Source organism: Trachymyrmex septentrionalis, unplaced genomic scaffold (assembly GCF_001594115.1).
Source record: "Trachymyrmex septentrionalis isolate Tsep2-gDNA-1 unplaced genomic scaffold, Tsep1.0 scaffold8, whole genome shotgun sequence".
Lineage (NCBI taxonomy): Eukaryota > Metazoa > Arthropoda > Insecta > Hymenoptera > Formicidae > Trachymyrmex > Trachymyrmex septentrionalis.
The window spans coordinates 396142-413983 of NW_017305987.1; the positions used below are offsets into that span (position 1 = coordinate 396142).

Genomic DNA, 17842 nt, shown 5'->3' on the forward strand with positions numbered 1-17842 from the left:
TGGAAAATAATTTTCAAATTTATAAACGAAAAAAGAAGTAATTGTTATACAAAAATTATTGCGTTTAATTATTGCGTAATACAGATGATTTTAGGATTCCCTAAAATCAGGTAGTTTAGTAGAGTTAGTGTTTCAAGACCGAAAAATCATTTTAGCATATATTTTAAAGAACTACATATGTAGTACACAGAATCATACAATTTACACAGAATCATACAAACACTTAAGATCCAGCTGGAGGATAAGTTAAGTTTAAATTAATTTCTAGATTGTGTTTTTAACAAAAAATTCTTTGCACACGTGAACTAGTTCAATGTTTCGAATATAATTTCGAGTTTTGAATCTATTTAAGAGAGAAACTGCGTTAATTACCTCTGTAGATATAATACACAAATAAATGCCAAAGAAACATTATCACTTGATTAGCAAATATATTCGTAAATTTAATAAAGTTCGTAAAATTCATAATAAACTGTTTTTAACAGTTGCTTGTATTTTTTATAACTTCATTCCTTATTTAATGTATCAGATATATTACTTTATTTAATATTACATAAACAAAAACATTTGCATTTTGAAAGTATTAGTACCTGAGAGGATCATTTATTCTGTCTTCCGAAATGGCTCAAATGACGCTAAAATTATGAAAAAAGTAATAAGCAAAGAAAAGCAAATTTATGTACAGTTAAGTATAAAAGGATGTTTAGTACATATAAGCTTTGAAAAACATTATATATAATTTTCTTCCTTTTCCTTTGTTTATTTTCAACAAAGTATATAGTCCGTCTTCCTAAAAAATGATGTAAACTACTTTCTTCACAATATCTTAAAAGTCGCATGAAAGTCTTATCGGCGTGAATTTTTCAAAGAAATGTTAAACTATATATTTCGTTGTCACATAGCAGGAGAAACGGAATGCCGGAAAGCATTCACGCTCGCATAGTGAAATCTTTATAAAATATTAAACTCCGGAAAAATATTAAATTCCAGATTGGTCTCTCCGTGTCTCGTAAAGTTCTTTCATGCGTCATTCCGCGATAGTGCTCGCACCTTTTTTTCGCATCCACCCGTTCTTCTGCTTTCTCTTTTTCACTCTTTTGATTTTCATCTTTTTTTTTTAGATAGGAACTCTAGCAGACCGAAAATAAGATATAAGTGAGCGTCTACCATTGTCCTAATAGTTCGCGTTGAGCTGTAAAGAAGAGCGTCTCTCCGTCCATGACCTCGTAAATTCTCGTCACGTAGAAGCGATCTTGAGGGATAACGATGTTAAGTGCTGCCAAAGCTTCGCACTATCAATTGCGAAAGTTGCGCTTTTCTGTGATGCACTTAGTTACTTGAAAAGACGTTAGAATAATAGAAAAAATGCGAAGGAAATATATGGTTTATATATGAGCTTAACAAACAAGTATCCTCCCTTTCTTTTTATATCTCTTGACCTACCTTTTCAGATCATTTGTGAGTTGATCTGTGAGCGAAAGTTCGATGAAACTCTGTTTATTATAGATTAGTTTCAGTAATAAAAATATATTTTGCCAGATTTATTGTATGAAATATATTGAAACTATTGAAAGATTAAGAGAGGATTTTCTTTTAGGAGTCAAACAGAAAAGTGTTTTTGGGATTTCTTTTAAAGAAAACTTTTTCCAATGTTTTAAAGTTTTTACACAAATTAAATGCTTTTTGCATATACATATGTACGTTTCGTGAATCATAAATCATGAATATCTTTAAATTTTTGCGTCCATATTAGGTTCTTTTTTTCTTTCGCTATTATACAATAGTTTAATCAAAAATGATCCGCGGCGATTTGAAGACGTTCTAATTTTTATCCTGGACTTGACATAAAAAAAAGTTTGTTTTTCTCGTTGAACATTATTTTTGGTACTGAACTTTTAAAATGCTTTAAAAATAAAGTATGAAAATATCGAAATGGGCTGTCAAAATAAAACTTAATGAAGATCAATATTTTACTTTAGCAAGCCGCCATTTTGATATTTTCATATTTTGAAGCAATTTAGAAGAGATTCACTAGAAAAAACAATATTCAACGAAAAAAATAATTGTTTTTTTTTATTCAGATCCATTAGGATAAAAAAAATGGAACTCCTATCAGTTGCTGCGGGCCATCATTGGTTGAAATATACAATATGGATGTAAAAATTCAAAAATATTCATGATTTATAAAACATATATTTCTTATATATAAAAAGTTCAAAATGTTTGAATAAATAGTTTCTTTTAAAAAAAATTCCTGAAAGTACTTAATGTTTTTGGCTCCTAGAAAGACATCCTCCCTTAGAGTAATGTTCTGAATGAAGAATTATTTAAATAAATAATGGCTTTATTACTCTTTTTACCTACGTATAACTTACAAAACTAAATACATAACGCTTTTACTTTATACACTCAAGAAGTTACTTCTACGGTTCTAACTTCTAATGTCCTACTTCATAATACGTGCACGATGGTAAAATCCATATTATTCCCGTCGAAGAACGAATATAAGAGAAGCAAGAAGGCAATATTGTTCGAAAGTACTCCTCGAAACTTTGTAATGCGGAAAGATTTTTGTATTTTCACTATCTTCGTTCAATGCCTTAATATGATACATTTTTTTGCTTCATCAAAGGGAGCAAGTTCCGAGTTTTCTTTTCTTCACCTTTCTTCGCCGATATAAGTTTTTTTGCGATTAAATCGGCGGGAACACGCGGCATGGTTACGTTCTTATTCATGTAACTTCCTTACAGATTTCTTGCACACTTGGATTCCGCACGGCATACGATGTCCGTTTCCAGTTATTCGCGCCAAGTTTCAAGTTTCATTTCGGAAAGTTTCTGCTGACGCATACACTCGGATTTACTTGTGTAGGCATGCGAGCTAAAATCGAAGGTTAAAGATTGGCAGAATTTAGGGTAGTTTGGGCAATAGAATTCTCAATAACGTCGACACTTTATGTCGTATATAGAATTGACATGAAGAGTTTAAAGTTTAAAGAAAAAAAACTTACAATTTAGTTTGCGTAAAACGAACGCAATTTGATTTCTCATCTGCATTATTACCTACACATCATAAATTGAATTGCAAATCTAAACGTTTAACAGTCTTTTTATTACCATGTAAAATTTGTATAAAAAGTCTTGAGAGCTTTTATTAACACTTTGTTTTGCTTCTTTTGAATATTATTTACTCATTAAACATAATATTTGACCTGTTAAACAGATTTTAATATTTATTTAACTGTTAATTTAATTGTTAAATATTGGTAAGGATTGTAATATCTGTAAATAATGCGTATTGCAAACCGTAAGTAATTATGTAGTATAACGTAACGAATAACAAAATCTCGCATTGAGATTAATCAAAAGCAGCTTGTTCAATAAAATGCAGAACACGAGTATGATTTTATTCTTTATTCGAGCGCACACATTCGTGTATTTGCATGAAAAATAACGCAGCGTATAATGGAGTTTACATGAAAGGGTAAACATTTAATGAAAATATTTTACTGCCAACAGTGAAAGAGAAAAATATGCGTTTATTTGACCGTTATAACAATAGACGATTCGATGATATAAATTTTTTAATACTCACGGTTGCGCCTGTGTTAGAATTACATAATTTATCCGTGTTACCGACGATAAACTATGTACACTCATAAAAATTCTTATTGGTATGCGCATAATTTTCATTTATATTCGAACACCGAGGTAACAATACTTTACCGATGGCTGTAAAAGATTGAGTACCAAGTTTTCCTTGGTTTTGCATGGTTATTTTTGTCATTATTTTCGCATGTTACGTGGTTTTTTTTACATATTCTAATTATTCGTAGAACAACATGACGTGTTGAATTACATTACGCTGAATTCCATTGAACAATTTATACCACCATTAATTTAATCGGTCGTTAGCATCTTTTTCTAGTCAGTTGCTTTGGATTTTATCATTCAGATTCACTTCTATCGTACTTTTTAAATCAAATCTGCAATTACCTAATGATATTACTCTTAGTATATGAAATTGATTTACCGCATGAATTAACGCGATGAGTATACTCTCATTGGCATTTGATTGCAAAGCTTTTGATGCGTTTGTATATTTAATAACGTTTACTCGCATTGTCGTAATGCCGAGAAATTGAGTCACTTAATGGATTTTCAATATTTAATCGCATCGTCGCATTGATTAAATCGGGAATAATATGGACTTTTTAATTTTTTTTATACAAGATGCTAATTTATTGTTTCTGGAATTATCGATTTTTATGTCACTTACAATGAGTTCCGGGTAATATTTTTTCTGTCAACGCGATTGAAAGTCAGCTTCAATTACTTTCGAATCTTATGAAGTAACTTCCACGATATTGTTACGCGCGGCATAAAACGCGATGTTAACGTCGTCATTTTGAGAGAGTAACGTACGTGCACCGTAATCTTTCGCAGCGATAAGTGTCTACAAAAGTCCATGAAGACTTAAAGAAAAAAATATTGCATTCTATACACGCTACGCTATTAAACTTTTATGTTTGCTGGAAAATAATCTTTTTCTTTTTCTTCTACTAGAGTAGTAAAATTTACACAAGGGTACTTTTACGAAATAATTATTTTTTTTCTAGTAAAAATATCAATAGTTTTTCAAGTTACCAAAATATATTGAAAATAAAATGAGCAGCTATATGTAAATATATAGTTAATATCATTTAACTTGATAATTATCTAATTTACAAAAAAGCAATTTGTTTTAAAAATAATTACTTAAAAACTTAATTGTCTAAAATGAAAATTGGACACACATGCAGTCCCGCACTGTTAGATGTTAAAAGAACAATAACAAACCTAATCTCTTGAGTCAAATAACGTTCATTATGTTTAATTTCCGTGTACGTTATAATATAACTCAATCTATTTCAATGTAAACATTGTCCATATTAACATTTACATTTAGTAAATTATAAACTTTGAGTTAAAGTTAATAATTCCAGCAAACACCAAATTACATGTAGTTGTAATTTCTCAACAATATAACTGTAATATAACACGTGTGTTATATTACGGTTATGTTGTAGAATGGGAAATTACAATTAACATGTACGTTACATGTAACTTGGTGCTTGCGGAAATTTCTTAATTATTTAATTTCATTGTTTTAGTCAATTTAACATATTGGGTAGAAACCTAGAAATAATCAGAATTAATTTAAATTGGGTATAATTAATAATAATTTATAATAATTTATAACATTATGAACTTACCAGTGCGATTTCTCAAAAATAATACGTATGTAATAAATTTAGCTATTTTGCTGGTGACATTTAATAAACGGTTTTGCAATTATTATTGCTCTTGTTGTGTACAGTCGGATCGCAGTGCATCATCTAAGATAATTGCATACACTAAGCTGCCTCATTATAATTATAATTGTATACGCAGGATACCGGTAATAGCAACGATACGTAATATCCGATTTGGTAACCATAATTACCTCTGCGGTTACGATATTCACTTGTCGCGCTTTCGGGGGTGCACCTCCCGTATCTGTTATGTGGACATTAATATAGTTGAGTACGAAATCGTAACCGCGCTCACGTTCACGAGCCCCTGTTATTATCACTTAGCTATCACGCGTCGGTAGAAGCGGGCGATCGTTGATGCCGATATATCTGATTACACAACTATAACTACTGTTATGTTTAGCGTGCCGTTCTCATACGTCTGCAGTTTGCACGCGATGCGATAATTGCTAATGATACGCTTGTGTAGCAAACTTTAAACACCGTCGCGTAAAATGCCACCGCGTAGAGAGAACGACGATAACTGCCGCCACGATTAATCTTGAAGCTCGACCGCTGCGCTGAAAATAATACCGTCGTTTTATTTAATTTAATGTCACCGATTATTTCCGCTCTGCTGCTTCCACAACGTTTGCAACTTTTGAATTTATTTATGTTTGTTTCAGATAACAGTATACATATATATTATTTAGTTTATGTTTTCGTCGACTCACATCGCGAGACTAATTGTCTTACGTCACTTGCAAATAATTAATACAAAATAAATATTCCAATAGTTTAGAATTTTTAGTTTATTAAAATTTGATTATACATTAAAGTTAGAATTACTAAAAAATCAAAATTAAATTTTATTTTTAGTTAATTTTTTTGTTTCCATAAGAGAAAGAAAGAAGGAGAGAGAGAGAGAGAGAGAGAGAGAGAGAGAGAGAGAGAGAGAAAGAATTTTTAATGCATTTAATAAAATTTATATTCCCAAAAAGCATACATCAGTTTTAAAATAAAAGGTTTAATTAACGTTTAGATTTAATATTAAGATTTAATATGCTTTTCATATAAAAGATAAAAAAATTAACAAATAATATATTTTCAAATTTTTTTTTATTACAGAAGAATAAATTTGGTAAATTATACATTAGGGAAGCCCCTCCAATGATCTTGATCTTGACATATGTTGACAAATTTTTTCAAAATTGTCATTAAGATATTAATTTAAATACAGTGCGCGAACAATGTTTTTCTGATCGTCATATACAAATTTTCATGGTATTGAGAACGTATAATATAATAAAAACTTTTTACAGTATTTGTGTCTTCTTATTTGAAGAGCCAAAGCCGGAGATTTCATCGTTTAGTCTGCGATAAGCCAAATTCGCTGCAAGCAATAACCCAACTGGTTCTAACGTTTCTCTCGGCAGCGAGATCTGTATATATCCGATGTTAAACTCCGCGATGACTATTGACGATGACGCGACTGATTGTGGTACTATAACCGTTATCGCACAGAACATTAACGTACACAGTTAATACACAGCTTCAACGGCCACGGTTTCTCGTAGCGGTGCCCGTCTGCCTATAGCCTGACACTCACTACTACCCGTGGATCGCCACGATGCAAATGCCTTACCTGCTGTCAGCATTATCGCGTTCCATTACTACTGGGCGCCGGTCGCAGACTACGGCTTGCCAGTACTACTGATATCGAGGCGCGGGGTTCAATGCGGAACTGTAACTGCTTGTAATGTTCGTTGACGTTTCTATTGGAGGAATCGGGGAAATCTATTGACCCATGGCGCGCGAAAGGCCGCCAGATAACAATTATTATCTCGTATAGCTTAAAGGGAACCGCTACGAAATGTTCATACGATCGCCGAACACAATTTTCATGCTCTATGAATCTTTCTAATTTCAACAATAAAGTCATATATCAAGATTACCGTTTTAGAGAAGGCGTTTTGTCATAAGAAATAGAAATTTTTTTTTTTAAATAAGAAAAACATGTATTTGAAAATATTGTTTTTACATTGTAGAAAATGGATGTACTCGACAGTAGAATGATTTATTGAGATTTTCGAACGACAAGAGTTTTCTCTCTTATCTTTCTCTAGTATCATTCTAGTGTCTCGAAAAACCAATAAATCTATCTTTGAGTAACCAGAAACAGGATAGTAGTAGGATAACGCCTTTTACCCTCGACGCTCATCCATTTTTCTGTTTTCTTTTTCAGAACCTGAAGAACCAGATCATGACGACAAACGTTTGGGTGGAACAAGTAAGTAAAATGATGTCATATCATATAATTCCTGTATATATTAGACTTGAATTAGACATATGTGTAAAACATATAAACATATTTTTTAATCATTTTATTATTACAAATAATTTTATTATTGATAAAAAAAAAAGTTAAAGTAAAATTAAAATAAAGAAACTTAATCGATAAAAAAACTAAATTGAAAATTGAAAATTAGAAAGAAATTCTGCATAATATAGTTTTAGTGAATTACATATATTCAAAGAATTATATTTAACATTTCTGAAGAAATTATAAGTATAAGATTCTTTAATTATGTTAATTAAAAGCAGTACTTTACAATGCTGTCTTTAATTTTTATAATCAATTGATATTTGAACTACGTTTTATGATTATCTTTATGTTTATTTTATTATTAATTATGGTTGTATTAGTAGAATCATTATCGCCGTTAATTAAACCTATATTATATCGCTATTAATGAAATCTATATTAGTATGTTTGATTAGCGATCAATTGGAGCTTATCGCAATTTATTGATTAATAATTAATTTGTGACTACCTGATGAAATATGTAAGAGAAATGTGTCCTTTCATGAATTATTTGCAGCTTTGATTTGATAATGTATAACATTACTGATACTCATTATTGAGATATTTCCTTATAAAAGTAAATATTTCATTATCAATTAAGCGTGATGTTGCTCCTAAATGTAAAAATTCGAAATTTTCTGTAATTTGGAAATATATTTTTTCATTTCATATATACATACATATATGCATATACAGCTTTGGTTAAAATTCGGTACTTTATATTAACCATTTAAAGCTCAAACATTGATTTATGGCATTTGCTATAAATTATCTTTTGTTTCAAGAACCCTTTAAACTTACGTATAATGCCAGTGGCGAATAGGTAATGCAAGTAAAAGAATTCTAGATGAATGAATAAAATATAAGTGTCTAATATTTTTGGTCAGATTGTATATGGAATTTCCTTAAATTAATATGAGAAATTTTCTTATTGAGAAGATTAAAATAGATATGAAACGCAATTGCTAAAAATATATTTTTTAATTAAAAAATACGTTTTAAATCTAGAATATTACATTAGGATGAAATTAACAATATGAATAGAAATTTCAATTACATATCTTTTATATCTTCTCAATCTTTTTTTTATTATGAGAGTTTTGTAAGTTTTTGAAGTCTTAAAAAATTTTATAGAGGAAAATTTATATAGGAAAATAATTATCATAGTAATTTTTGATACAAAAAGAACATTTTGCTTGTATAAAACACATACAGATATAGTTGCATCTTTTAAAAATTGAGATTAAAATTTTATAGAACAGAATGACGCAATTAAAAGTAATTTTATTGTTAACTTTGCTCCTAATTTACAATCAAATTTCATCCATACATGACGAATGAGGCGATATCGGACAAGCTGTTCAAAGATTGCAAATGCCGATCGTTGAAATTCGGTTTCCATTTTCGCGAGTGTATACGCGACGCTGCCGTATTGCTTTGATTGTCAGGATCTACCCTTTCGACGTAAGACGATGGTTTGGAATTTCAAAGCAGGCGAATTTCATTCGCGCTAGTCGACGACGAAATTCGAATCGCCGGATAGCAGTTGGCCTTTATTGGTATAATACCCTCTTGTGTCCTCGCGAGAAGAACAACTCTATGACACGACCATTTCTCGTCCATTTGTCTTGCGAATTTATTGGCCGTAACTATTTTTGCTCTTTTTAAAGATTCTTTGTTTTTTGCGCTATCACTCTCCGTCATTGACGATCCAGGAGCAATATTTGAAAGTCGCTATTTTGACAACTAATTGTGACATATTTCAGTTGAATTGACCTTTTTATTCCATTCTTACAGAGAGATGCTATCCTTTTATTTATTATAACAATTTTCATTTTTAAATTCGCACTATCTCTGAAGATATTTTCTTATGCATACAAAATATTATACATACAAAAATCTCTGAAGATATTTTCTTATCACAAAAAATTCATGTGTTTAGGAAATATCTGCGAGATGACTTCCTCGAAAAATCCAACTTTTAAAATGAATTGCATAAGTAGGGATATATGAATTTATTCAGGTTGAAAAACTGTATGTAAAATATCACATCTTTGATGCTTATTATTTTAATTTTATTAAAATAATAAATAAAAGCTCTTAATAAAAGGCATTTATGATTTATGGATTTATTTCGTCAGAGTCTATTGGTTTTCTTATAATACATAAAATTCAATTAATTTAATTTTTAAAAAAGAATACGAAATATTTTGCGAATACATAAGTTGACAGATAACACCTCTGGCTTAAATATTTTATCAGTCGAACACGTAGTGGGGCAACAATTAATTTGTTTACAAAAATGTAGTGGTTATGTTTTTATCGAGATAATAGAATATGAAGAAGACAAAGATGGTGAGATCATGATGACAGGCAATGTGTTAGGATAGGGCTGAAAGAATCTTTGGAACTTGACTCACAGAACACGCTGGGACGTCAAAAAGCTTGTGCTTTGCTTTTCAGAATCTGCAAGTGACGGGGCGGGATGTATTTTAATTGTAAAGCAGCCCGCGCGCACGTACTTGCACCGCTCGCGGATGCAACCCTCGTCTTGCAACGTAGAGAATTTGGAATTCTCGAAGAGTCGTCGGCCATCGTTGGCGATGATCCAAAAAACTTTGGTATCGCGGATGAATTTCTTCAGAATGTACAGATATCTGTTGGTTGACTTTGGTGTAACTTTTTGAAGGTGTTCCAAATTTCTGTACGTGCGAAGCAGAGAAAAATCTACCGAATAGTTTTCGACACGTATCGTTGCGTAATCAGTATAAAAATATATAAATCAAAGCGATTATATTTGAAAATTAATGCGTTTAGGTGACTAACTACATATGCTTTAATATCGTATTTTTTCATAATTGATACAAGAATCTGAGTTTAAATTTTTTATTTTTACTTTACATTTTTTTTTTAAATTCTATGTCACATTCGATCGTCGAAACAGTCATACAAAATTCTCTTGACTTCGGTTTCTATGAACGAATCTTTGCGGAGAATTTCCGTTGAATGGCACGGATCGAAATTCTCACGAATATCGACGTATTTTTCGCCATAGACAATCTTTAGTAGCGAGATCGAAGATACGAAAGTTTATCAGAAGTGTAGTTGAAAAATTGACCTTAGGCAGAAAAGTTCTGGCTTTTTATACACCGCAACTAGGTGATTCCCGTTTGTACGGAGCTTTTTTTTGCCCTCCTCCTTTTATCTGGTTCGTTACGACCGTTTGTCAGTGTCGATAAAGCGGCGTCTTCCCTTTTTTTTCTGATGTCGACCCGCAGGACGGTGGCGGATGAACGAGACAGGATGTGGTGGAGGGTCAGAGGTGAGTTCCCCTTCGGCGTCATGTCAGTTCCCGTTGAAGTGGCGTCCCTTTATCGGAGTTTCAGAATTGCTTGCGATTACTGTTCAAAGAGAAGGAAACCGAAAGAAGGGAGGCCGACTAGCAGTTTCAACAGCGATTGCGTGATGGATTTAGGAAATTTCACAGTACTCGGGAAGTAAACAATCATATGTTTTTCTTAACAGAAAGGCAATCGGAGCTACCGGAAGAGCAGGCAGGGAAAGTTTAATCGAATCCGTCGCCAGTCGACGATCCTGTCTCGTTTGTAAAACAGGGTGGATATTATCTTCACAGAAGACAAATTATGCTCGGTGGAAACAGCGAGGAAATTTTTTTTTTATTATAATTGGGAAAAAAAAACGCGAGAGACGTCCCGATAGAGTATTTATTAGCAACGATTATTTTGTATGATTAGCGCGATCGATTTCGCGACCGGATTTATCGAGTTCGACTGTCTCGCGTACGCTGCGTATCGTTACTGCTATTATTGATATTGTTAGAATAATTACAACGGACCGGAACGCGAGCTGTACAATTTAATGTACGCGCGGCGTGTCGCTGCTATCGACGTATCGGTTGGATTTCATTGTCGATAGGAAATTGTAATCGACTATGTGCCGCGTGGAATTGCACTGAGCTCAATTACGATGTATGCACAAATTATCGACGAACCTATCGAAAAATTATTTAATTGGGTTATCGCCGTATTATTACTATCACACTGTTCCTGCGCTCGGCTACGTAAGGAAGAAAAAGAAAAAAAGGGAAGGAGAGAAATGAAGGAAATATTGAATTTAATTAGAAAAAATTTTGATAAAGTATCTAAAAATGTAGCTATATAAATATTATAGATTTGAAAATAATTTTATTAATTATGAAATTTGTAGTTTTAAAGAGGTTGTAAGAGCATAAAATATATTAATATTTACGCTTTAAACAAACTACATACATGTGAAAGTTGTGTTCATAGCATTCTGTTTTTATTAGAGCAACACATTTTTATAGATTATTTATTTTATTTTATATTAGTTTTATTATTATAAACCAAAATTTTAAAAATAATAAAAATCTAAATTTTTTTATATAAATATTTTAAGTACTAAAAGTGACTTATGTAAAATTTTATTGAAATTTATTAATTAGTTTATAACAAATATATAAATATTTTGTTTATTTACTCAACAATTAATGTCTGCATCTCAACGTAACTCTCTTTACATAAATATTCTTGAATTGATAAAATACTTATATAAAAAAATTGAGATTTTTATCATTATTTTATAATACATTTTCATATATTTCTATTAGAGTACAAATTTAAAAAATATTACTTTTTATTGAAATAACTTTTTTTTGATCCAGATGATCAACTGTCTCTAATTTTTCTTTTATTACTTTTAAATGCAATTTAAACTATGATTCTTTCAAGTAATTCTTAAACATATTGCATTTGCCTTACAATCTCCTTAAACATACTGAGCTGCAAAAAATTTTGACAATGGCTGCATTCAAGAAAAAAAGTAGCTTTGCAATTATTACAATGAAGTTCTTTAATATGATTGGCTTTACTCTTCACTAGATTTAAATGTATGAACCAATCGTATTAAAAAATCTTAAAAAGTTGCAAAGTTGTTTTTTCCGCTAAATACAGACATTCTATATAATAATCAATTTTTGGGCATCCTATATAATTATTTTAATAGTCCAATAAAATCGTTTTTAAATTTATATCTAATTACAATTTTAAAATACTTCAGCAAAACCGTTCTTTTCGTGTACCTTCGGGAACTTTCATTATTGTCCGTAGATGGATTTTCAAGAGACAGTTGTTCTGCTCGTCTTTATTGTCGCGTCGGAAATCTGTCCGAGCTCTCAACACGCGCAGAAATCGTTTCTCTTTGGCGATATTTATACTGTAAATATGACGAGGGCAAGAGGAAAGTTCCATACGCCTTCGTAGCCTTTGTACCTGCAACGTAATATAAGTATGGGAGTCGGATTCTCGCTTTTCCCATCCCTTTTGTTCATTAACCGATGCGCCGACCCAACGCTCGTGCTGCATTACTTAACTCCTCGATAGCATGAAGAAGGCGTCGTCCGTTACAAAGGCTGCTCTGAATACAGATTCAACATCGGGCGTGGATTTACATAGCGAGCAGCATAGACTTTGTCGCAATGTTACCATGTAATGTTATTGTATCATAGCTAAGTCGTTTATGCAAGTTTATCTCATTTGTTCGCGAGTATCGTGATATATTATTATCCAGTAATGATTGTAATAAGATTATAACGAAAAATTGACGTAAAAAATGAAGCTAATTATTTTCACCTATTATTTTCATAATTTATGAAATGTTCAAGTTTATTAGAGAATGTCACGCAAACCAAATCTTCTCCATCTGCGATTGAAGTTTTGTTATCCAATTTAAATTTTTGTACTATTTCAAATTTTCAAAAAAAGTTTAGATTTATCTTTCAACATTTTTATTATCACATTTATTTCAACATTATCAAATAGGGTTTTTTAATTAAATGTTAAAACCTTTAGTCACAATATAAAAATTGAAATTTGAGCAAAAATAAAAATGAAGTTTGATAGCAAAATTTCGTTTGCTGAAAAAAAGAAGACCAAAATTGCAGACGAAGAGTTAATCCAGAAAAATTTTGAAACGCATTTTTTTTTTCTTTATATACAATATTTAGCAAGTAACTTTATTTCAGGAGATGTAAGCTAATATTTCGCAAAATCCATTTGGCGCCGTAACGAATTTATTTTACAAGTCACAAAAATGCGAATATCAAAAGTGATATTTGTTCCATGTTTAGCCGATGTGTTTAAATCGCGCATTGTTGTTGCTTTTCCTTCGTATTTTATTTCGCTGAATGGCTGATCCGAGGATTACGGATACGCGCGACTCGGAGCTTGTTTAAATAGGGCAAGATGTTTGCATCGCGTGTATTTATTCTGCCATTGTTGCTGACGAGTTTTACGGGACTTCTGAACATCCAACACGGACGATTGTCAGCTTTTGCTAGAAAAGAAGTCGACAGCCTCCAGTCTTGCCAAGTTTTCTCACCTACTTCGGATTTCGGTAACAACGGATTTCTTTCTATCCTCCGCTTATTTTCCGCCTCCCGCGAAATGTTCTGACACGGGTTCCTAAAAGATTCGTGTCTGACCTCGCGAAGGAAAAAAACAACTGGCTGAAACAGCATGATCCGAAATGTTTTGTTTGCATTTATGTTCTAAAAATGTTATCACTATTTTGTTACGAATTCTCTTTGCGTAATAACGGATGATAAATATTTGTATTTTCTACTTATCGATTTTTTCTCTTTGTAGTTTTATCTTTTTAAAATTCTCAATTTAATTTTATGAATACATTCCTTATTTTACAAGTTACATAACTCAAAAAGATTTTTGAATTATTTCTATGAATAAACCGGGAAAATATTACTTATCAATTATTTGAAAAATGAACTAATATGACTTTATGAACAAAATTATCAAAATTATCATAACTAAAAAAAATCGTCAAAATTGTTCTTATGTTGTGTGTGAAACGAAAATAACAAAAATAATATTTAATCATGTTAAAAATATATTCTCTTTGTTAATATTATTTGATTAATCATTAATCTTCTGTCAAGAGAAAAATAGTTTTTTTCTGGGAAACTTAATTTTTTGAGTTTCGAAGTAAGAGAGATATACAATTTTAATATGCACAAGCGTATGTGGTTGCATGTATCCTTACATACATATTTAAATATTTTATTTATACCCGTCTTATAAATAAGAGAAATTTATAACAGAATGTATCATGCAGGCTGTACGTGCGTAAGTTTTTAAACGCCAGTAGAAAGATGTACGTTTTTCATACTGAAAGCAAGCCGAGCCTTGTATTTCAAAGCTGCTAGTTTCGCAATTTTGTTATCAATAGCAACATTCTGCTGGTACGTCGAAAAATATAACCGTTAAAATTGCAAGGTAAAAATTCGCGCGCCGCGGGTGTGCGTCCCTCTGCGTGCGTTTCCTCTGTGCTTTCCGTCGTGAGATTTTTTCGCAAGAGCGAACACGCTGCGTTTACGTGGCAGCTAAATCTGAACGTGTGACAGCGTCGACGGAACAACTGCGCTTCAAGTTAAAACGGCGCGGTGCGCGATATCGACGATGAGTACCGCCGGTTGTGCGGCCCGCTTTATTCCGGACATCGTATCGTCGAGAGAAGAATGACGCAGTCTCTTATCTCTCTCGCGAGCTCTCGCGAATTGTCAATCGCGATTACACGCGTGACTTCGACGGCGACGAGGACGAGTAAAGCCGAACGTGTGCTGAGTTTTCTCTGCCTTTTACGGCTGCGAATTCCCTCTTTATTCTGAAATCTTTCTCTCTCTCTCTCTCTCTCCCTCTTTCTCTCTTTCTTTCTCTTTCGACGCAGGATACACCAACAAATCCTTTGGGCACTCCGCGACAGGAGGCGCACAGCGCGACGCACCCTGGGAGAAATACGGAGAATCTCAGCCGTTCTCGAGTTTAAAAGGTTACACTAGATAGTCGTCGATTTTGCCTCTCTCTCGTCTCTCTCCTAGTGCCGATTTCCATCGTCCTGCGACGATACTTTTCTTGATACTGCACAAACCGATTTACGGTGCACTTCGCTCTCATCTCTTCGACTTCGAGTTCGACGCGGCTCTTCAACAAAGAGATATAGTTAAAGAAGAGAACAGTAAATAACTTAGAGGAAATAGATAACGATACGAAACGATTCAATTTACAATTCGTCCGCAAAATAAAATGTGTGCTCCATAATTCACAACTAGAATTAGAATTTACTGCGTATGTTTTTTTTTTTTTCGAAGATTTCTTAAGAGGCAATCCATGGCAATTTTCGCGAGAAAGCTATAAAATACAAGCATCTTCTATCGTTTCTTACATACGCGGAAAATCGGGATATTAAATAATTCATTCGTTACAAATTGTCGAATAAATGCAGTGTTAAAATGAAGCTACGTGTACATTAAGAGTTAAGATAATCAACGGAGGAGAACGAAACTTGGAGAAAAGATATTTACGATACGAGAAAAGACTGAAGAGATTCACTTCTCCCAGACGACTGGTATCACGAAGGCACTTTACGCCGTAAGAAAGAAAATATCGCCACTAAATTGCTGGCATTTTTTTTTCTCCCGCTAGGTCGTGATCGCGCGGTGTGCGATTTTATGACGTCGTAGAATCGATCCTCCATCCGCGGTAAATCGCGCCCCTCGCGTAGCACCGTCGCGCGAGTAGAAAAATTCGAATGCAAACGACGTGTGGCATAATTTACGACGATATTGAAAAATACTGAACTTTTATCACGCTTCCAGCCACTCAACCACACACGGCTGGATATTCAATTGTGAGAAGAATGCCATGTTGTTATTCATTTTTCCGAAATTCAATCAACTTCTTTATTTCCCTTTCTTTACAGGGCTCTGTACTTTGACATTGGCTGCGTTCGGGAACGTCGTTCGGATGCCTCCGATGATACTTAATGTTAAACAAGAACAGATGATGAATCCGAGGCATTCGGAGACGTCCGAGCGACGTTTCCGAACGTAGCCATTATGGTAAGATTTTAGTGTTTTTTGAGTAACATCTTCCTTTTATATAGTTGGTGGCTGTTTTAACTCCTTAATCCTTATTGTGACCCTAATATGGTTAATAATACTGACAATATTATTGATCGTGTGTGATCAATGTTGATGAATTGATGTAGAATATTGATGGTGGTCTGGATTTTGATTTTCGAGCATGAATTTATCGTTTTATTAAGATCCATGTCACAGTATATAGTGAAATGGACATAAAACAAAAGTACGTAAAACAAAAGTGAAATAGATTGTAAATAATACTCGTGTATATAGAAAGTTGTAGAAATACTAAAAATATTGGTGCGTAGTCACTAATATTAATTTAAAATTACGGAGTATTATTGGCCGTGTACGGTCATCTTTATGGGCTTTCTGCAACAAATTGTTAGTAACAGATTAGAAGTTAGAAAAAAAAGTTATAGCGTGTTATAACTCTGGTAAACAAAATTGATAGAGAACAATGGAAAAATGTCGTTTTAAATATGGAATTTGGTTCATGAATTCACTAATTTGAATCAGATCTTATTGGAATTTTATACAATTCTGATAGAATTTCTATTAAATACGATAGAATTCATATCCGATTAATTGTGATGCTCGCGAGGTCAACGATAGAAAATGATGTAAACTTATCAAAAATATAATACTATATGAATTGATAAAAATCCTATTGTTCTCTATCAATTTTTTTTGAACCAGAGAACTATCATAAGGCAATAATCAGTATGAATAATCAGAATGCGTAGAAATAACTAAATAAAATAAAAAAATAATATGTTTTTGCCATTTTTATCAGGAAAACTTGACAAAAACTGGCTGATACAATCTCTGAAAATTGAACAATCTAATACGACTTATTCTGGATACAAATTTCTTAAGATTTATGACTTATAATTCTGGTTTATTACTAGTGTGATGTGGTAATATGAGGGACTAAAGATTCGTAGTAGAAATTCTATTCTTTCAAAGTGACTTCGTCTATGACAAAGACATATATTTAATTAATGATATCTCACTAAAAAGTATATTGATATAATAATGTCTGCATATTGCAATAATAAAAAAAACTTTTTTTTTTTCAAGATTATCCAATGGAAGAAATAGATACATGTAATCGTGTAATTATATAATTGCTCGATCATAGCTAAACGAAAAAAAATAAACGTACACACACACATACACACACACACACACACACACACACACACACACACACACACACACACACACA

At 32.3% G+C, this 17842-nt stretch overlaps 1 protein-coding gene across 1 annotated transcript in view; it reads left to right on the top strand.

Annotated features, from left to right (window-relative positions):
* Window positions 1-17842, top strand: part of LOC108754521 (acetylcholine receptor subunit alpha-like 1) — a 92903-nt gene that overhangs the window by 43204 nt on the left and 31857 nt on the right. The window contains exon 2 of the mRNA XM_018496898.1: window positions 7518-7562. Within this exon, the coding sequence (XP_018352400.1) occupies window positions 7518-7562 (45 nt within the window). The remainder of the gene's footprint in view (window positions 1-7517; window positions 7563-17842) is intronic.